At 39.9% G+C, this 22,394-nt stretch overlaps 1 protein-coding gene across 1 annotated transcript in view; it reads left to right on the forward strand.

The window, feature by feature from the left end:
* The window catches only part of LOC111220962 (vasoactive intestinal polypeptide receptor-like), a 46,456-nt gene extending 25,492 nt beyond the window's left edge, over window positions 1-20,964 (forward strand). The window contains exons 5-13 of the mRNA XM_022744270.1: window positions 752-849; window positions 4,895-5,027; window positions 11,331-11,484; window positions 11,632-11,692; window positions 11,803-11,875; window positions 14,913-15,004; window positions 15,674-15,803; window positions 16,417-16,458; window positions 20,710-20,964. Of these exons, the coding sequence (XP_022599991.1) occupies window positions 752-849; window positions 4,895-5,027; window positions 11,331-11,484; window positions 11,632-11,692; window positions 11,803-11,875; window positions 14,913-15,004; window positions 15,674-15,803; window positions 16,417-16,458; window positions 20,710-20,904 (978 nt within the window). The 3' untranslated portion in view covers window positions 20,905-20,964. The remainder of the gene's footprint in view (window positions 1-751; window positions 850-4,894; window positions 5,028-11,330; window positions 11,485-11,631; window positions 11,693-11,802; window positions 11,876-14,912; window positions 15,005-15,673; window positions 15,804-16,416; window positions 16,459-20,709) is intronic.
* The last annotated feature ends 1,430 nt before the right edge of the window (window positions 20,965-22,394 follow it).

Genomic DNA, 22,394 nt, shown 5'->3' on the forward strand with positions numbered 1-22,394 from the left:
TAATCTCATTTTCATCAAGCGCAAAACATACAGTGCCATGACAGATGCTACTCTGAAAGGATCTTAATGTTCATGTAGCGACTGAAGCCAGTGCTTTCTAAAATCCACTATGCTAATAAAGTATATTAGACAACTGTTAGTTGCCCGCTGGTGTCTAGCTGATTTTCGATTTTTCATTGCATGTATTAGATTTCATGAAGGATAAGAAAGAAGAGGTGTCGTCCTCAGCTCTGGTGTTGATCTTAACCTTGTTATCTGTTACAATAGTATAAAGTCATAACTCCGAATCCCAGGCCACATGTCTTTGTGTAGGGAGTAGTTTAAAAAAAAAGGGTGATTTTTTTCTTTTCTTTTATTCCTCTTGAATCCCTGAATTGAAAGTAAAACGATACCATCCGGGTAGAATCTCCAATTAAATTGTAACTATAATCCTCTCCTCCGGTTATGATGGAGACTGTCAGGGCACAGAGTTCAACAAGCTCGATGCACAGCGACTGATGTGACAGACAAACCCAAATGGCATTCAAGTTTCAACTAGGCCGAAACTTTCTTTTTTTTCTTTTCAAAACATTACTGGATATTATCCCAAAGGCTCTGTGGAAAACACTCATGCACTGAGAAATTTAATCGGTCTCTGATTAAATATTACCTTGAGTAAACGCAAAAGAAGCTCTTAGCCATTTATGTGTCTGTTTTCTTCACCGTGACTTATATTGATGCTGTTTATTTATTTTTATTTATTTTTTTGCAGGGCAAGTTTTTCTGGCAAGTGAAGATTGGCTACACCATTGGCCACAGTGTTTCCCTCATCTCTCTCACCACAGCTATTGTGATCCTCTGCATCTTCAGGTACGTAGAGATACAACGCAGTGTTCTGTCAGAGAGGTTCCTCAAACTGTAGATAAATCTTTTTCCTGGCCTCATGTGGTCACTTATTTTAAAAAAAAAAAAAAGGATGAGAGGATGGGATGAAACAGAAGCAGTCAGTCAGTGCTGCAGGACCCTCTGTGTGGGGAATTAGTAGGAGCAGTTTACCATAAAGCACACTGACATTTTCCCTGCTGCGTGATTTTATATAGGCAACATTTCAACGTCAAACATCAAACATTTTTCACTGTGATTTGATCATCTCTGATAAATGCAGCCTCACACCCGAGCAGAAAGAGGAGGCTTATGTTTAACTATGAAAGACGCGAAGAAAGAGACGGATAATTCCTGAATGAAATTAATTGTCACTCAAATTTGATGAACCTTGATCTTCCGATGACGCACGTCTGCAGTGGTTTGGAGATTATACATCTGAAGTATAGTGGGTTTAAAGAGATTGATGTTTCCTGTTTGACAAGTCAGGGTTTTATTGTAAGCTCCTCAACAATAATTACACTTTTGATATCAAGAGTGGCTGAGATCACAGCTTTAGAGCGCAGCGTTTTCACTCTAAAGGAATGAATAGACAATATGGTACACGAGCGTGACTGACATAATGCTGTAGATTTCTTCCTCTTTGTCGTAGGCCATTCCCCTATATCACTTATAACGTTTAACTCCCAAAAAGGTTACAAAGAAGTGACAAAAATCTTTTTACGTCTAAAAGAAGACAGATGTTCTACATGTAAGTACAGAAACACTCTTTTTATGCCTCTCTGCTGGCGACAGTCGAGGTGTTATGTTCTCAGGTTCTCCACTACGTATAGGCTACGTCCCATTCTTGTGACTGCAGTACCTCAGTTACGCCTTCAAGAAATTTCTTCAAATTTGGCACCAACGTTCACTCGGACTCAAAGATTAACTGATTAGATTTCGGTGGTCAAAGGTCATCAGGTGGTGGCAAAGTCGCTGTGACTTCAAAAAACATATTTTTGGCCTTTTGAAAGCAAGGTCTCAGGAATGCCTTGATCTGCCCTTCTTCACTTCTTCTCCCTGAATGGCCACCAGGACACGGGGCCTCCTGTTTCTCCGGGAGTCCACCATAAGCTCATCGGTTTAGCTGATAGCTCCGTACAAGTCCTCAGTACTCCACTGTAATAACGGTCTCTTAAATTAAAGACAGCATGTAAACTGCAACCGGACTAATTCTAGTCTCTCTTACATTCTAAGAAATTGTTTTTTTGGCAGCATTTTTCATGCGTCCTATATTCAGCCTCTGCCACGACACTGTTTACTGCTGAGTTAGTCACACAGAGCTACTTTTCATGTTTGCCACAATTCCTGCACAAGGTGTGAAAGTGTGACCACTAGAGAGTTTTCTCTGCTCTCGCGAATCAGTGGCACACGCCAGACCGAGGTCAGGATAATAAAATAAAAACTGAACGCCTGAAATTAAAGGCAACCAACAGATTTGAGCCTGAAGGAGAGTTATGACAGGGCGGTGGGAGGTGAGCCTAGCTTGGGGGGACAATGGGAAGGGGTTTCAGTGGGACAGGGAGAGTCACACCTGTTCTTAAAAGACACTACAGATCCACAAGTAGGTAACTGTCGGCCACATTTGTGCTGATTAACCACAATGTGTTGAAATATAAGCCTCAACAAATGGGCCTCAATGGTAAGTTTTAGCAAGCTGGTAATTCCATAGTAGCGCCTACTGTGTATAGGACACCTGCTACCTGTGTAAATGTGAATGAATATGAATAGTTTGGTTACATAGGTTGATGTTTTATCATCAGCTTGATTGATAAGTCTTATTCTTTTCATTGATTACAGCCTATATATGATTTATTTATTATTGAACTAAATCGGTCATACAGCGTGTGAACGGACATGAATTGTTGCAGATCTAGTCGAAGCTGTACATATATTTACATATATTCATTTCATGTCCAGTGTTGAATGTCTACTGGGTTGTTATATGTGGGCTGTTTAAATTTGTATGATGTCATTATATTGTGTTGTAACACAGTGGCAAGTCAGCAAGTGACAAATCAGAGTGCTTGGTTTGTTGTTGATTAATGTGTCTGTAAATGACCAGATGCAAAAATAAAACAATTCACTGTTCAAGCAAATAAACAGTAAAATGTTAAATTAATATAATAGAATAAAATAAATAATGATCAATAATAAAAATGTTTATGAAACAAAATAAAACAAAGAACGATGATGATAATAAACAAAATAAGTTTAAACAAAAACATAAAAAATTATAAACCAGTAAGTTAGACTGAATAGATGGGGGTTTTTGTTTACATTTAAAAATATCTATATTTTTCTCAAATCCTCTAGAACAGTGGTTCTCAAAATGGGGTCCTTGAGGGGGTTCCTGGGGGTCCCCAGCAAAAAGGGGAATTTCTTATTTTCACTATAATTGCATCAATAAGTAACACAGTGACGGACTGTATGGCTATTTTGGCCGTAGGTTTAAAACACTTCCTGTAATAAAACATCTCAAAGTAAAAATCTTATTAGATCGGGGACCCTGGGACAAAATCAGATCAGATGGGCGTCCATGGTCTAATTTGTGTCAGTGTAGGGGTCCTTGATGTGAAAAAGTTTGACAACCACTGCTCTAGAAGTCGTGTCCAGTGTCTTGAAGCATAATGGCTGAGAGCAGCGTCACCAGTTTAATAAAAGAATTTTAAAATCAATATGAAAGTTAGTAGGTAACCAGTGAAAAGACTTTAGAATAGGTTTAGTGTGTGCTCTCCTTTTTGTTCTAAGTCAGCGGTAATGCAGCAGATTTTTGGATTAATTGCAGCTGATTTATTGCATTCTTCAGTAAACGAGAGAGGAGAGCGTGACAATAGTCGACCCTGCTAATGATGAAAATGTGCATCAGTCTTTCTGTGATGCTCTGAGAGAGAAATGGCCTCGCTTTGGAGTCGTTCTTCAGATGATTAAATGCTGTCATTCATTCTTTGTGCTTTCAGCAATTGAGCCTTAAAAGAAAATGTTTCTTTCTGTGCACCAAGGTGCATCACCTCTCAACAGGAAATTATACTTGTGGTAAACGTATTGATTCTCAGCTAAAACGAACAATAATCTCTGTTGTGGGAAATTAGAGTCTGTGGTGACCAGTAGCCTATTGTATCCGTGCAGCGCTAGCATAATGATACAGATAAGAGCCTTCATTTGCACTCAAAGCACAAAAAACTAAATGGTAACATGTGATGGTTCATCACTTTCATTCTGCTGAGCGTCACTCTTTCTCAGTCTGAGTCCGACCGCTTAGACTGTGATTTCACTCAGGCACAAAATGCTCCACATATTTAGAACTGGCGAGAAATGTTAACGTTTGCATTGCAGCAGCAGTTGAAGAAAACAAGCATTAAATGAAATAACAGTCACAGTTTGAAGTGAAGAAGACATTTGGCCATACAACAATTGGTGTTTTAAACAGCTGCGACGGAATGTGAACAAGCTCTCCTGGCTGCGAGATAAGGTTAGATGAAACTTTCATGACTCCCGAGGGAGACATTAAGCTATTGGGCTCGAGTCAGATCGCAGCTAAATATTTCCCCGCCCTGGGAACAACCGCCATCGACGTAAACAAACAGTCGGAGCTAATGGGAGCCTTGACACAACTGCTTCGTTCTCCCTTTTAATCATTTGATCTTCTCAAGCATGATAATGAAATCAAGAGATGTTCAAAAATGGATGCTTGAGGATTTCGAAATGTTTATGAGTCGCAATTTTGAAATCCACCTCTTATCTTTATTGGGGAGGTGTGTGAAGGACCATAAAAAGCATTCATTATGCTCTGAAGCAGAGCCAACCACACACTGACAAAGGGAACTAAGAGGCTTAATTATGAGGTAATTCGGGCTCTGATTTGCTCTCATTTCAAGCTATTAACTCCATGGACATTAGATAATAAGCATAACAGCCCTCTTTATTGAATATAAGTGAGTGTGTTGTCTCCTGTCTTGACCTGCAGTCTTGTATCTCTCACCATGTGTCCCAGGAAGCTCCACTGCACAAGGAACTACATCCACATCCATCTGTTTGTGTCATTTATCCTGAAGGCCATCGCCGTGTTCGTTAAGGATGTGGTGCTCTACGAGGTCGGCGAGGTGGACAACTGCTCCACAGGCTCTGTGAGTTAATTGTTTGCCGCGGGGTGTTTTTGGGATGAGCAATCCTGGGATTGTCGGTGTCCTTGAACTTTTTAAGACGTCAAAACTAAGGAGCTCAGCAGGTGAACGCCGAACGCTCAGGGTGTGCAGAGGAGACGCAGAGCTGGTCGGCTAATTATCCTCATTAAACCCCATAATGAGAGATGTCAGGCCAAACGGGGATGAAACGATGGATTGGTTTGAAGACGCGAGAAGGAAATTGGAGTAGTTTCGTGAAACATTGTCCATTATCACAAAGACAAAATCAAGTCGAGGTGCAGGTTAGTACAAGACAATGTGACTATTCTCAGTTTGTGTAGTAGAGGCCAAAATTGATAATAGATAATTGAGTCAGGCTTGGTATTGTATTGTATAGGGGTGTGAGCGGCATTATTATATGATAAGAAATGTTATTGCTCTATAAATTACAAAAATCGACTTTTGTGTTATTAATAACGTTGACTGTGTCTGTACAGCCATGAGGTGCAGCAGAGTTAAGGTTAACAGCGCTCTGCAACCCCTACACACACACACACACACACACACTCCAGAACCTCAACTTCTCATAAGACTTTGAGAAGACTCCTTAATGTAGTTAACTATTTAATTAAAAACAAAAACTCCTCACTTTCAATCCCTTTTTTCTGCTTCTTTCTCTATCAAAAACAGCGAGTTTAATAAAGACCTGTTAGCTGAACCCTAGTGTCCCCTTTTCTATCATTGAATCAAGAACTGGTGAAGGAAAAATCAATTTTGAATCAAACTGTGACACCAAGAATCAGGGTCAGATTGAATCTTGAGATTCATACATTTTAATCTTTTTCCACTGGCTCCAAGTCTATTTGAGTAGCAATTTGAATGTTTTATTGTTTGTTTAAAAGGCTCTGAATGCTTTAACACCTCCGTACTTAGAGGACTGTCTCTCCTGTTATCCACTGGCTTAGATAATCAGCTCTGCATCTGTTGACTATACCAACATGTATTACAGACAGATTAAGACTTTAAAACTTAAGATTTTATCAAATCTATGGAATTAAATCTTGTATTTTCCATTCTGTTTTATTGTATTTCAAACTGTTCGCTTGCAAGTATTTAAACTAAAGTTTATTTTTAACATAAACATAGAACTTCCCTTAAATTCAGTTATTGAAGATTTGCAACCTGGACATGCAGTGAAAAGGAAACATGCTAAGACTTTGTACTGTAAGAAAGGTGGAATAAATACATTGGGTATTTAAAAAAATATTCTTTTCATAGAGAGGCTCAGAGCAATTTCCTTTTTTTAGATGGGAATTGAATAATTGAATGGATATTGATAATGTAAATAAGCCATGATACCCAGATGATGTTGGCTCTTTCTCAGAGGGTTGAGTTATTGGCAACAGAAACAAGAGATGTGCTGAATATTTTAATATGAGAGCTCTTAGGATGCCAGAATGCCTTCCTGGCATCCTTAAGTTTTATTTCATCTCTGTACCTTTCAAAAAAGTATATATGTAGAAAACAGAAAAAAAAAAAAAAGCTAAGCTAAAAAGCAAAACCACTTATGCTTAGACTTACATCAAACGACAGTGTCTGGATGTCTCCCGGTCAGCTTTCTGTACCACCACCACCAGCAGCTCACGACATACCGCTGAACCACAGAGCAGTGGGCCCCTGAGGCCACAGTCAGGCTCTGTGAACGCGAGGTTTACGTTACATGACGAGGCCACAGAGGCCAGAGAACGAGGGGAGAGCCTCAGAGTGTGTTTGTTAGTGAGCTCTCTGGCCGGCTCCAGTGTGTTAATGGAACTATTGTGTTGACAGGAGCCAGCCGCTGTCATGGGTTGGCTGAAAAAGACATTATAGAGGAAGGTTTGGTGCTACAGCGCTCATCATGACCCTGACATTACTTCCATTACAACTGCTGGCTCGGTTACTGTCGCTTTCTCTGTGTGTGTGTGTGTGTGTGTGTGTGTGTGTGTGTGTGTGCGGGTGTGCGGGTGTGTGTGTGTGCGGGTGTGTAGGTGTTCTGCATGCTTGGTTCATCACCCTTCTTGTATAGCTTCATGTTTGCCTGTGCGATCCGTTAGATTAATTCATGATATAATCGCTGTAGGGAAGCTTGAATCAAAAATAAATGCATTATTTACGGTACCTGTGCGGTTGTCACTGTGCGTGTGTGCACGGGCCTGTTTATTCAAAACCATCTTTTTCCCTGTGTTTTTTCCAGTAGCAAAATATCTCACCATTCATCCACATTTTACCAGTGGTAGGCTTTTTAAAATGGAGCTCCGGTGAACAATTTGCTCTGATTTGCACGCATTACAACCAGCAGAAAAGGTTCAGACATTTACCTCCCCTCAACATACCAAGCGGGAATCCATTCACATAGGCTACAAAATCCCTGTCAGCTTCACTACCAGCTGCTTTAATGAGCCGTCCCAAACTTTACCTCTGTGCTGAAGAAGTGGATCCAAACAAAACAAGACAGGAAGCTACGTTCCTCGGTTGCGTAAACTAGTATCCCCGGTGTATTTGACTCAACAAGCAAACTTACCGGCCTTTTACGAGAGGCTGTTCTGTGTGAAATTCTCTGTCAACATGCCAAAAGAGGAAGTTTTCTCCACTTGGGGGGAAAAAAAAAATGTAGCTCGCATGGTTAAGCAGATCCTAATATGGACAGTAGAAGAAGTATTCAGATCTTTAACTCAAGTAAAAGTATAGTAATAACATGAACTCCTTATCTCCCCATGATGCCTGTATGATTCAGACAGCACTTTTCAGCTGGGCAGAGAGTGGAAATCTCCCCAGCTTCCTCCTTTGTGCGCAAATACAGTGGCCTCTTACTTTACTAGACTTTCCTCTAGGCGGATAAATTAGCATCTATATGCAAAGAAATGTCATAAATTCCCACATCCTACCATATGTGGTTCTTAAATGTTCGGACTAAAACATTTCCTCTGTACATTCCCGCATACGTTATATAAACATACTGCATGTACAAAGACATACATGTTTTTTATGTCATTTGTATTCTGGTGTTGACTATTACGCCATTATTATTTTAGAAGTACTTCTGACTTGTCTGTAAAATATAAAGATCAATATTTATCTGCATCAGTGGTAATGAATATTAGTTTAATGAATTGTTGATGATTAAAAAAAGTAGTAGTAGCGCCATGTAAAAATACTTAATTACAAGTTCAAGTCTGGCACGATTGAAATAAATGTACAGAATAATTAAATGCAAAATGTACTTATTGGTAAGTATCAATAAATATACTTACTTGGCAGATGAAACCTGAGCTTTCACTTGGATTCTTATTACTGTCAGCAGTATTTCTTTCTGTCCTGAGTCCTGGGAAAACCAGGTATCTCTCTCAAATGTCAATATTTCATGAGCTAAGAAAAAGAGCCCTGTGTTTTCGCCTTTGCCAGAATGAGGGGAGTTTTTGATTCTTAAGTTTATCTGAAAAAAAATTGAATCACTTGATACATGGGTTTCTTTAGACTGCAGCAGTTTGTTAACTTTAACTAGCTACTTTATGCTGTAGTTAAGTCCATCCCAATGCATCCATTTTAGCTCTTCATAGGTTAAAAATCATTTTAATGTGCGAGCTGGTAACCACAGGTGTCAAATAAATGTGGTAGAGTAAAAAGCACAATATTTACCTCTGAAACGGAGCTGTAAAGCTCTGTAAAGTAGCATTAAATGGAAATAATACACAAAGGTACCCCCTAGATTTTATTTAAATACTGTACTAGAGTAAATGTCATAATCTGCCATTAATTACAACCACACCATTACATACGCATGGTTCTGTAATCAGTTTTAACATGTACTGAGATGCCCGTGTTATCCCAGGAAAGTGCTGAAAGATCAGTGTACTAAACTAGAAGCATGTTTGACGTCCACTTCTTCAGCCTCAGTGATGATTGATGCTCATGTTTTCATGAAGAGTTCCACTCTTCTGCAGAGGCTCGGGCATTTCGCTGGAGTTCATTTGTCATGTGACACATTTCAAGTTGAAGTAAGAGGTGTGGCATTTTCAGCGTTATGTCACGACTTGTTTGTCCTTGTTTCGGCTTGTGGGAGGAGGATGAGCTCAGTCTGAAAGAAGAAGAAGAAGAAAAAAAAAAGAAGCTTTTAATTACATCTTTGTTATCTGTGCATGTGTGCTCTACTGTCCACATCTCTCCGTCCATAACGTGCATCAGTCCATCCTCAATCACACACACGTCCTTTTCTCTCTCTCCTCCCGTTTCATCCCATGTCTCGCATCTGGTAAATGAACGATTTTTTTTTTTTTTTCTCGCATTTAACGAGAGCATTTTCAACAGCAGGATCCCCGCTCTGCGTTCGAAAAGAGCAAACTGAATTTTGAATGAATTCACTCGTCCTGATGGAAGGGTTGTGCTGTTGTGCAGTCAGCCAACCAGAGCACAGCTGATCGTATTATCCTGCATGGTTGTTTCAGCTTTCCTCACGCGCTTAAATATCTGCTGGAACAGTTTCTGCACTTTGCTGGCTTTGCTTCCTCTGGTTTGGGAAGAGATTACATTTTACATTTTACATTCATCTAACTATGTGGCTTATATCACTGGGATGCTTACTACTGAAAAATACGCTCACCAAGCACTTTATTTATTAGCATCCTAATGCTGGGTTGGGTCTCAAAACAGATCTTCATGGCATGAATTCCACAAGATGTTGGAAACACATGTTGACATGATTGCGTCACATCATTTCTGCAGATTTTTCAGCTGCTCATTCATGCTGCAGATCTTCCGATCTACCAAGGTCCCAAAGGCGTTCTGCTGGATTCAAGTCTGGTGACTGGGCAGGCCACTGAAGTACAATGAACTCATTGTCACGTTCACAAATCCGATAAGAGACGGCTTTTGCTTTTTTTTTTATGCCAGAAGTAGCCATTAGAAGATGCTAAATTGTGAGCAACAACACTCTAATAGGCTGTGGCATTCAAACTATAATTGATTATTGGTATTAAGGGGCCCAACGTGCCAAGAAAACATTCCCCACACTAACACCAGCCTGGACTGTTGACACAAGGAAGGTTGGGTCCGTGGATTTATGCTGTTGAAGCTGAATTCATCAGAGAGATTCATCAGACCAGGACGTGTTTTCAGTCTTCAGCTGTCCAGTTCTGCCGAGCCTGTGCCCACTGCAGCCTCGCATTTCTGTCCGTGGCTGACAGGAGTGGATCCTGACATGGCCCTCTGCACGTGTTCTGCGTCCTGAGATGCTTGTCTTCTCACCACAGTTGTGAAGAGTGGTTATCCGAGTTACCGTAGCATTTCTGTCAGCTCCAACCAGTCTGGCCTTTCTGCTCTGACACTCTCTCTCTCTCTCTCTCTCTCTCTCTCTCTCTCTCTCTGCTTCTCTCTCTTCTCTCTCTCTCTCTCTCTCTTCTCTCTCCTCTCTCTCTCTCTCTCTCTCTCTCTCTCTCTCTCTCTCTCTCTCTCTCTCTCATCAACAGAACTGCTGAGGCAAACAGTTGCTGCTCACTGGATGTTTGTTTGTTTTTGGCCTTCTGGGTAAACTCTAGAGACCGTTGTATATGAAAATCTCAGGAGATCAGCAGTTTTCACAAACACTCATACCAGCCCGTCTGGTCATACCACGGTCAAAGTCATTGAGATTACATTTTTCCCCCATTCTGATGTTTGATGTGGACATTAACTGAAGCTTCTGACCTGTATCTGCTGGACTTTATGCACTGCATTGCTTCCATGTGACTCATTCATCATACAGCTTCATTGAAACGCTACCTAAGGAAATTACCATTATTACACATATTTTAGGCTAATGTTAGACTATAAAAACTACTTTTTCAATGTAGAAAAATACCTTTTTTAATATTAGACTGTCATTTATTGTTCGCTGGAGCCTCAGATTTAATCTGCAATCACATGCACAAAGTCATATCAGCTGACTTGTGCTACTCTCAGTTTACTACGTGAGACACTGTTGTTGATGGTACTCTCTGTCCCTGCTGTTTCACTTGATTATGCATGTGTTTGTGTTAAAGTGCTCGGCTGAATCACGAAGAAGACATTAATTGTCATTTTTATTTTGAAGTTGGAGTACAGGCAGCCTGCATCAATTTTTTCATGCATTTCCATGAGTTTTTCCTCTTTTCAAATTTTTTTTGTCACTGAAGAGAATGAAATGGCACTTTAATAGCTTTGTTGAAATCTTGTTCTCGTTCATTATGTATCCACCTGTGTATCTCAGATGATAACTGTGTAATTTATGCTTTTGTGTATTCTGTCCATCGCCAGGTTGGCTGCAAAGCAGTGATTGTGTTCTTCCAATACTGTATTATGGCCAGTTTCTTCTGGCTGCTGGTAGAAGGCCTTTACCTTCACGCATTGTTGGCCGTCTCTTTCTTCTCGGAGAGAAAGTACTTCTGGGCTTACATTCTGATCGGCTGGGGTGAGAATGTCTTCCTTTTGTGCCTTTATACGCCTCTGCTGTCCCCACACTAACTGTCCGCTGAAGGACTGACTACAGGTCGTGACCCCTTGTTGGTGGAATGCAGTAATAACCTTGTTGTGCATTTTTTTTTTTTTTTTTTCCCAGGAGGTCCGACAATTTTCATCACAGCTTGGAGCATCGCTAAAGCCTACTACAATGATGTGGGGTAAGAAAAGCACCAGCGAATTGGCAGCATGAAATCTAAAGGTTTTATTTTTTTTGCTGTGATTTGCATCATCGCATCTTGTACATGAATATTGTTTCATGTCTTACCAGATGCTGGGATATAATAGAGAACACCGATGTGTTCTGGTGGATCATTAAAACTCCTATTTTAGCATCAATCCTGGTAAGTTAATAAGCCTTAAGCACCTTTTTATCACTCAAACTCTATTACATCAACATTTAGGCACACTGAGCTCCCAAGTCAGACTTTTCCAAAAGTAAAACCAATTGCCAGTGAGAGAGAAAAACGTGTCAGTTATCATCAATCCACCCCAGACTTAACTGTCAGTGTAATTTATGTGAATGCTTTTGAGCTGCAAATCTTTTTGGTAGTCCTACTGTATGTCAGTGCAAATGAGAGGTTAGCATGACCTCAGAGTTCTCATTTCACTTTGCAAAGTTGGCAGAAGAATCTCCATCAAGTCTTTCTTGACTGACAGGTCATCATCCACTTAATTTTACAGCATCTTCATTGCCGTCTTTCCCTCCATTCCCATTCTGAACACAGTAACAGCCTCTACAGAAACATCATCATCATCGTCAGACAGCCGCATACAGAGAGGTTGAAGACAGGGATGTTCGTAGATGTACTGGTCTGATTCACCCAAAAAATAGTCAGACTTTTGATTTACTTTGGGTGTTCAAGGACTAGTTTGACATTTTTGGAAATACCCTTATTTGCTTCTTCTTTTTTTTTTTTACCCAGAGTGACATCAGAAGATCAATATCACTCTCATAGCTGTGTGTTAAATATGGAGCTTGTCATAAGAGGCGATGATCTTGGCAGCAAGGAAACAGTTCAGCCGCTGTTTTCCAAGAAGAAGCACGTAACTCTTTGTGTACAGGTTAAATAAGCAACATATAACATATTAATTAATGAGGTTTATAAGGTCAAGTTAAATCAGGCTAGCTGTCTCTCCTTGCTGCCAGACTTTATGCAAAGCGAACCTAACTGCCTCCTGGCTCACTCTAATATTGTAATAGGATATTTTGAGAAATATGGCTTTTCACTCTCTTGCAGCAAGTTATGACAAGGCTGATACCATGTCTACACAAATAGCTACAGCCGGCATCCAGTTAGCCTAGCTTAGCACAAAGACTGGAAACGGCCCCTAGCTCTGTCCAAAGGTAGAAAAACATCTGTAGGGAGTCGCTGCTCCTTGCCAAGATATAGTTTGACCATTTACCCCTACAAAACCACAGTTTATCAGTTCAATACTTCCATTTTGTACTGAACAAGATATCATGTGTTTATTTGTGAGTTTTATAGGGGCTGGTGGCTAGATTTTGAAGCTGACTGGCTGCTTACCCTTGTTTTGTGCAAAAATAACCTAACAGGCTCCTGGCTTCATATTTAGCATACTTTTCTTAAAATAACTGACACTCCGCAGTGTGTGTTTGTGTGCGTGTGTGTTTGTGTTTGTGTTGGTGTGCGTGTGAACAAATTTGTGGATGTGTGAGGAGTGATAAAAGAAGACACTTTCAGAGAGGTGTGAAGAGGAGGGTAGAGATGAGTTCAACAAGCCTGACTTGAGAAGCTACAGTGGAGCATGTTAAGTTGTGACAGGAAAAATTACTTATAGTACAGGAACTGCATCCAGCCCAGCATTTTTGCACTGTGTTATTAATGCTGTATAATACACATCTGTGATTTCCTATTGATTATCTAGGAAATTTCCTAATAGAACTATTAAATTTGACACCAATTACAGGGACAATAGCTCTTTTTTTTTTTTTGTTTAGTTTCATTGAGTTTCTAAGCAGTTATTTATTTCTGAAATAATTTATTTGAAAGAGCTGCTTCATTTCACCCCAAGAAAACATTTAATTTTGCTTTATTTTCCATATGTGTTCAATTGTATTCTTATTTCTTTACATATTTTCTTATTAGCCGTGCTAGCAGCACGGCTCTAGGGCCGGCAGTGCTGTAGCAAATGTTAGCATAATAACAAAAACTGAGAAGGTGAACATAGTAAACATATATGCTAAACAGCAACATGTTAGCATTGTCACTTTGAGCAAGTTAGCATGCTGTATTAGCATTAAGGTCAACTCAAAATATTATTGCAGGTATAGCCTGACAGAGCTAGCATGACTGTGGACCGTCTTTTACTCTTTAGTAGACTTTTTTTGTTGGACTCTAGGTTATGGAAATTAAATTAACTAGGAAATGAATTTGAATTTAGCAGTTGTACTACTTGAATAATGTTTCTATTTTCCCTATTCTTGATACCAATTAAATAAAATTTAGAGTAACATATTAGTTCCTTTCAAGAAAATTCAAGGAAACCATAAGAACCACAAGACGCATTGTCAAACTTTAAAGGGAATACAAACACCAAGCATCTACATATTTACAGTAAATGAAATATAACTGGTTAATAAGGGAACTTCAAAGATGGTGGTTGAGATTGTGTTACCTTTGGACAGAGCCACACTGGCTCTTTCCCTGTTTCCAGTCTTGCTGGCTTTAGCTTCATATTTACCCCACAGACATGATAGTGTGTGGTATTGTTGGTACTATTACACTGACAACCTGATATTCAGTATTTGCGCCACCAGATTTGAAAAAAGACTTTATGGTATACACAAAGCAAACAGTCTTTGAGATCAAATTCTCATCCTTTACTGATGTCTGCTGAGGTCCTGCTTTGTCTTTTTTTTTTTTTTTTTTTGTTTCCTTGCAGCAGTTGTTGACAAAGCAGGTTCAGTTGTGTTATTTCACATTAGGATCAGCATGAGCGGCCGGGCTGTCAGGTCGCTCTGTCTCTTTCTCTCTGCAGCTGCTGAGTGATGTTTGTGAGTGCATCATGATGTGAGTGATGTGTTGCCGGTTCAGAGGTCCAACCCAAATTAACAATTTAGAAATGCTCATTTTCCCACAGGGCAGCACTACAATCCAATCAGAGCAAGATGAAATTCAGCATCTGGCTTCTATGAGCTGAATTTCTCAAACGTTCCCCCAAATCCATTTGATTTGACTGAAAACATAAAGAGGAGAAGTAGTGACTTTCTTTAGAACAAGCTTCTTTCCATCCAGGAATATCATATTGGAAAAATGTAATATTTTTAAAGAAATATTTCATTAACCAGCAGCATTAAACCCCCTTTACACTGTAAAATACCCCTACACTGTCCTCACAGTTGGATATTCTCCACAGATGAACTTCATTCTCTTCATCTGCATCATTCGAATACTACGCCAGAAGATCAACTGCCCAGATATCGGAAGAAATGAGTCCAACCAGTACTCGTGAGTCTGATTTCATGTCTGTTTCATGCTGTAAAATAAAATATTCATCAGCTGAGATAAGATGAAATATTATTGATCCATCTAAGGACATTGTGAATCCTCTACACCACTTAAACAGTTTTCTGTGTTGGGTTGAATTCAGTCTACAATCTGTGAAAGTGAACTGCACTCACAGAATAAATGAAGATTATCTTGAATAAGTAAAGAAAGCTGAAATTAAAATACATATATTTGTCCTGTAGGTACAACTGGTGCTGTAAATTTAATTTTTTTTTTTCTGTGACTCCCTTTAACTCTTTTATATGCTCAGAGCAATACAGGATGACCAATCCTTTTAGACTTCAGAAAAGAAAAACTAAGCATGTGATGCTCAGAACAGTGTAGTCTCCCCCTGGCAGCTGCTTTATGCAGAGATATAGTGCTCTGTGTGTTTAAGTGATTTTTTCCTGTGTTGGAGAGCCAGCTGCAACGCATGAGCTATTTTCCCACTGACATTTTTAATGATGCGTTTTTCCATCTCTCGTCCATCCAACTCCTCTGAGTTGAAATGTAAAAATGAAAAGTACTCTGGAGTTGCATTTCATTATTGTCACATGTAGAGACAGACTTAAAATTGGTTTCACCAGAGGGAGAAATGCGAATGTGTTTTTTTTTCCTTTGTCGTTTCAGGAGGTTGGCGAAATCAACGCTGCTTTTGATTCCGCTGTTTGGGATCAATTTTATTGTGTTTGCATTCATCCCAGAGCAAGTGAAGACTGAACTGCGGCTAGTTTTTGACTTGATTCTAGGGTCATTTCAGGTACGACATCAACTTTTTAAGAACAAGTGATTAGAAAAACAAAATGCTACATTTTACATTTTGCAAATTTCACTTTGAACTCTTATATTAGAATTTAAATTGGATGCCTTTTGTGAAATATTTCCCCAGAAGGTCAACTTACACTGAAAAAAAAAAATGTTTATTTAATTCTGAAACAGAAGTCCATTTCGGGTCCAAAGTAAAATTATTTGACTATTGACAAAACCCTGGCAGAAAATTGTGGCAGGTCTCCAGGCATTTTGCTGGCCGATTCAGTGGCAGTGTTACCTTTTTAAGCCCCCGGTGTTATTTCAGTTCATCACATAAGGATGAGGAATGATGGAGAGTGCAGCTCGACAGCACAGCTGCATTACAGGCCGCCTGGAAACCAAGGAAACTATTCCAGCACATTCCTCCCATCATTCTTCTCATCCCCCCTTATCATTATTACTATAAACTAGCCATCGTATGGTATGCATTGTTTTTGTTAGTGTAATCCATTTACGTCTCATGAATGCCACACTTTATTCTTAAATTAGCAAATAGCTGTAAAGTCTAACTGGAGTTTTTTACCATAACAGCTCTCTTATTTATGTTTTTCTTCCCCTTTTAGGGCTTTGTGGTTGCAGTCCTTTACTGCTTCCTCAACGGAGAGGTAGGCACCCCCCACACAGTGATGTAAACAGTTTACATACACACACTGTTACATGTCAAGATTCCCATGCAGAGATAGCCCACAGTGCTGCTGTGGTAATTCCCAGAAAATGTAGTTTCTCTGCGGCTCCCCCGGTGCACCATTACAGACACAGGCCTGAAAGGTGGACGGCGCTGTGAGTATGCGTCACCACCGCTGGTCATTCCAGCCTTGGGCTGCTCGCGGTATATTTTCCATGCTCTGCCTGCAGGGTGGGAGGGCTGTAAAAAGCACATCCTTTATGGCAGGGAGCTATTCAGTGATGTCTGCAGAGGCTCTCTGTGGGCAGATTAGTTCTGTTTCCAGCGCTGGGCCAGATTGAATCAAAGTGATGGGCCGGATGGCAAGCCTTGACACTATGCTGCCTGAATTTTAATCCGGTGCAATTTCCAGGTGTCCTTTGTTAGGTGTTGTGTCTTGGTGGTGTAGTCTTTAAATCAATGGAGCCTCAAGAGTGGTATACAGTCCACAACAAAACATGTGGAATGTTTTATCAACAAAAGACAGAAATTACAGGAATTATCTATGAAAACAAAAAGAAACAAAGGGCATAAACATAAGTATTATGCAAGAAGACAAAAAAGCCCAAGAAGAGCTTATTCATTACCCCCCCCCCCCCCCCACACACACACACACTTTAAAAAAAGCTTACCAAAGTAGTAAGTAATTGTTCATGCAAGGCCAAATATGCCTCATCTCCAGTGTCCACACAGGCTGGGATTATTATCACAGTCCAGAAATGTACAATGAGAATGATTTAAAGGGCTGGTCAAAAGGACTGTACATTAAGCCAGACTGAAGAGGGACACATAAATCAACCTACACCACTTAGCTGCGGCCGAGTCACTTTGCTTTCTGATAAAATCAATAAAGGGACACCAGCGAATTTACTGCCCGAGCCAGATGTGGAGTATCTAATCTCCTCTAAATAAAAACAGGAAACCATATCGTTGGCCCTGTCCAAACTTGGCATTTAAATGTACAGGTGTGAACGCACCCAAGATGCATTGAAGATAAATTCGAGATCCAATCACTCAGACCACATTCAGAGGTGGTCTCGGCCTCATGTGGTCACATTCTTTTAGCAGTGTGAACACACATGCGTCCTTGGCCGCATTGAATGAACACCTACTCAACTGCTGTCCTCTGACACAGTTTAATAAGTCCCACCACAGTTTCATAATGAACTGAAAATATGACTATTTCAAACAGCTAAAACCTTATTTCATTGTGCCCAGTGCAATGATTCCCTCAGTCTCTCTGTGTCCCGCTCTCTCTCTCTCTGTTGCTCTCTCTGATACGCACAAACACATTGAACACGGACCCGTCTGTCACAGTCCAATTGGCTAATAACAGCATACATGTTTATTTGCATATAGAGCAGGGGAGTGAGATCCGATCCGATCTATCTCGAGATGCAAATAGAGACCCTTGCGAAGGCCAGGTGTGAACTGGTGCACATAGAGCTGTCCACCGGTGATCAGATCACCCTAGACGCATGTTAATGTCAGGTCTGAACAGGGCCATTGAGCCATTTCCTAAAACAAGGAATGAAGTTACTTCCGGTCTCTCAAAATAACACTTTTTAGGGAAAAACATACAGAATATTAGACATTTTAGGGAGTTTTCAGACCAGCCCAAAACTGCAAGTGCACAGTCTGGGTCAATTATACTTAGTAAATGGATACATTCTTTTTTTTAATCTGTCTCATTTGAATCTTCAAACTTTATGGAAATGCAGTCAGTGGAGTGCAATTTTCATCAATGACATACATTGAAAATTCAGAAGAATGAGGCTTGAATGGGAAAAAGAAGATCTTTTGCAAAGCTTTTCAAATCACTGCTTTGCAACAGATTTGAAAATCGGCTTAGTGTAGACATACATCCAATATAATAACTTTACTCTGTACAGTAAAACCTGCCAGATTTAGAGCAAAAAAAAAAAAACTCTGCATCACTCCTCAGTGCCTTATCATCTTCGTGAGGCAATGCTAATGCTCCCTCTACTTTCATGCTGCAGAAGGTCCCTTTACGTTTTAGTTCACTTTCCTCTGTCTTACCAGAATGAAACGTAATCTTTATGTGGGAGCTTATTTTTCATATTCCTACACTGAGTTGGAAAGCTCTTCAGCTTTGGTTGCTGGCCATGCAACACCTAGTTCTTCTTCTTCTCTTCTTGTTTAATGTAAACTGTATCACGTCTTAGGTACTAGGCAGTTTTTGTTTTGTTTTTTTGCATGGAAAGAGGAACAGGTGCTCTAAACAACACATCTCAAAGCCTTTATGAACTTGGTATGCGTTGTATTATTATTGTCTTATGCAGGTCAGTGGAAGAGACATACAAATGGGGAAAAAAAAAAGGTTCACAATAATTAAATGTAGCTACTGTGGAAGAAAACAAGACCATGGGGAACAAAGGAGTAACAACTGAACATTTTAGAGGAAGGGCACCCCCCATCACTACCACCACCAGAGTCACAAGGTGATAGGCAGCTGGCCTGTTGGTATAATGGATGGATTACTGAATAGGCTTCCTGGGTGTACAGGCGGAGGACCCTTGGATCAAAGCTTCTGTATGAAGTGTCTTTTCACATTTCTGGTCGGAAAGTCAATGGAACGACTACAAAGACGCACAAAATGCTACAAAGAGAGGCAAACACAAAGTGACAAATAACCGCAAAAAATGGCTAAAGTGATGAACAAAACCACCTCAAAGAGATGCGATATCATCCCCTTGTAACTCCAGTCTCTTTCCATCATCATGGTGCCGATTATTGTGAGCTAATGTTTCTGTTTTGGTGATTTTTTTATTACTCGAACTTCTCATACAGCTCATTTTTGAATGACAAGATGCGTCTCGCTATTTCTGAGCTTGACTTCCGCAAGCACAGCTTCAGTATGGAGCCGTTCCCACAGACTTCAGCCAAGAAGGTAACATTATGCTTATCTCACTTAATTAGCATTGTCCGGTATTTTGTTTTCCCTGCATGATTATTGAACTGTTGAGCTTTCAGATAAAGTTTCATTAGGTCTCTTTCATTGCATTAGATTACTAAAATTGGTACAAATACAAGTTCTGTAGTGCGAGAAATATGAGCTAGCTAACAGCAAAGATGTTGTTTCCAGCCTTTTTCATTAAACAGTTAACTAGTTAACAGTCAACTGAAGGCAGCCAACAGCCAGTAAAGTTAACTTTATTAACATTACTCGCCCACTGCAGTGTAAGTATGTAGCTAACTTGTGTTTACTTGTTGTACAGAGTTGACTGTACAACTACAAATGGGAAGGAAGGGAAGATTTTTCAGAAGCAAGTGAGGACCTGGACTTACTAAAGTGCTCCTCGATGATAAAGAAGTGAGGTGAGTCAGAGTGTTATTATTATTAAACCAGATTAAACACATTTTATTGTGTCTGTTCATTTAAACTGAATGACATTGTCATATTAGCCTAGTATTGTCGTGTTTCGCTAACATGCCGTGTTTTTCTGTTCCTAAATTTTTTTTATTGTTTGTTCGTTTGCCTTACAGGCACTCGTCATTGGTGATTGAGGATACCAGCCAAACTCTGTATCCTCATCCTCGCTCACTGGTCACTTTCTCTTCTTTCTTTCTGCGTTTCACTTTTGCTGTCATGCAGTTCACATTCACTTGGGCAAAAGACTTGTTTCCATGCTAGACTGTGATAGTTCTGTTGCACTGTTCGTGATGCTGTTATACTTCAGCATATGAGGATTTTATTGGGGACTTCTCTATAATATGGTTATGCAGTACCTTGTCGGTTTTGTGATACAAATGTTTCAGGACATGTAATAAACTACAGCAATATTTTATTAAATGTGTATTGTCTTGCTTTAAGTTTGTTTTTTTTTAATTTGGGGATTTGTAGGAATCAAATGCAAAAGTGATAGATTGTACTCTTTAAAATTACAGTAAAACTCTGTAATCCATTATACAGTAATGTACTGTTAAAATAATTCACAGTACATGCACTGTAAAATGGCATCTCTGCTGCCAGTTTTTCACTGTAATTTTTTTAATGTGGGTCATAATTACTCATTTTACAGATACGCCCCCCCCCCTTCTTTAAAACTGTGGCACACCATGCCTGGTTTATTGGTTCCTCATTTATACAACAGGTACAAGATTACATGGTGAATCACTGGCTTTATTATAAGCTGCTACCCAGACTTCTTACTGTTCTAATCCATCGTAGGTCCAAGGAGAGATCAAGAGGAAATGGCGGAGGTGGCACCTGCAGAGATACATGACCTCCGACACCAAATACCAACACCCGTCTATTGGCAGCAGCAGCAACAACTTCAGCACCCAGATCAACATGCTGACACAATGCAGCCCAAAAACTCGCCGGGGTTCCTCCTCCTGTCATGACGACTTGTCTAGCATTTGACTCACGCGAACGGTGATACAGACGTACATGCTGTTCAAAATACTCTCGTGCCAAACATCAGGCGGGACACAGCATATGTGAGCTCTGGAAGAAAAAAAAAAACACACACACACTTTCTCATTAACACATGCACTAGTGGAGGATGTGATGCTTGAGTGTAACAGGGATAAAGGACAGTGATGACAGCACAAAAAAAAAAAAAAAGATTTTAGACGACAGTGTGACAGTAATCACTTTCTAAGCAGCTTTTAATCTCCACGCTTATTTAAAAAAAAAAAGGTTTAAGTTAAAGTGACAAAAATACAAATGCATTGCTTTACAAGCACAGCTTCTGCACATTTGAATGCGGATCATTGAATCTTTGTCCTTCATTTCATGACTCAGTGCCTGTACAGGTGAATTTATGAGTCATATCGTTGTGGCTCATTTGGTCAATTGATATTAAGTTCCCTGTGTGCTCTGACACTGGACAAAGCAAAATGTCACATATTAATGGGGTTAGGTGAGGGATCCAAATGTGAACTCCACCAGCAGACACACAATCTGATCTAATTATGTGCTGATTAAAAATCACTTAGTGGATTCCTGTAGCTTCAAATGATCAAGGCTGGTGCAAAGACACAACCATTGGAAGAGAGGGAGCTGATGGTTTTTAACACAAAGTCCTGTTATTTATATTCTTAGTGTGTGCACTGACATCACAGTGGAAGAAAAGTACCAGGAATGCATTATGGGGTTTGTGTTTGAGCACAATATGTTTCAAAGCATTTGTTTAGGCAACCAAAAAGAACAAATCAGTGTGCAACATTTTGTTTTCCTCACTGTGTAGGAAGACAGGAAAAGAGAAACTGGCTGATAACCAGCAGGACACTTTATTTCCATACATGCCAAATGGTTGCGGCTTCAGACCAGGTGACCAGTGTGACGCTGATTCACAACGATGGGTTTGGAGTACAAATGCCCTTCTCTGCACTATCACTCTCATGAGAGACCGATTGCCCTTTGCCTTCCATTTCATCAGTACAGCCTTCCCTCTTGTTGTGTGTGACTCTGAGCCTGTGGTAAGGTTCATGTGTTTTATTATTTGAGGCACTCTGGCAGTTTTGTGCTGATCGCTGACAAGTGCCTGTTTCAGTATTTCGAAGTGACACTTTCAATCCAATCTTCACTGGCTGTGGGGCTGAAAAGCAGCTGTGGAGAGGAAATGCCTTTAAGCAATTCAGTCCTCGAATGTTTACATTTACTTGTCCGGAGTCATTTACCATTGTACAGCAAGTATACGGTGTAAAGTATAATAAATTACTATGGACTGTTGTGCCATACTGATTGCTTTGTGGCTACAATATCAGTAATATGTCACTGTAATTGTTTTTGTTCATGTTACTGCAACGTGAGATTTAATGCTGCGCCAGGTACATAAAATTCTCTTGTACAAGCTTGTTTATGTAGCAGCCAGTGTTTTATTGTCATGCATAAAAGCTAAATAGAAG

Source organism: Seriola dumerili, unplaced genomic scaffold (assembly GCF_002260705.1).
Source record: "Seriola dumerili isolate Sdu_G_001 unplaced genomic scaffold, Sdu_1.0 BDQW01000079.1, whole genome shotgun sequence".
NCBI lineage: Eukaryota > Metazoa > Chordata > Actinopteri > Carangiformes > Carangidae > Seriola > Seriola dumerili.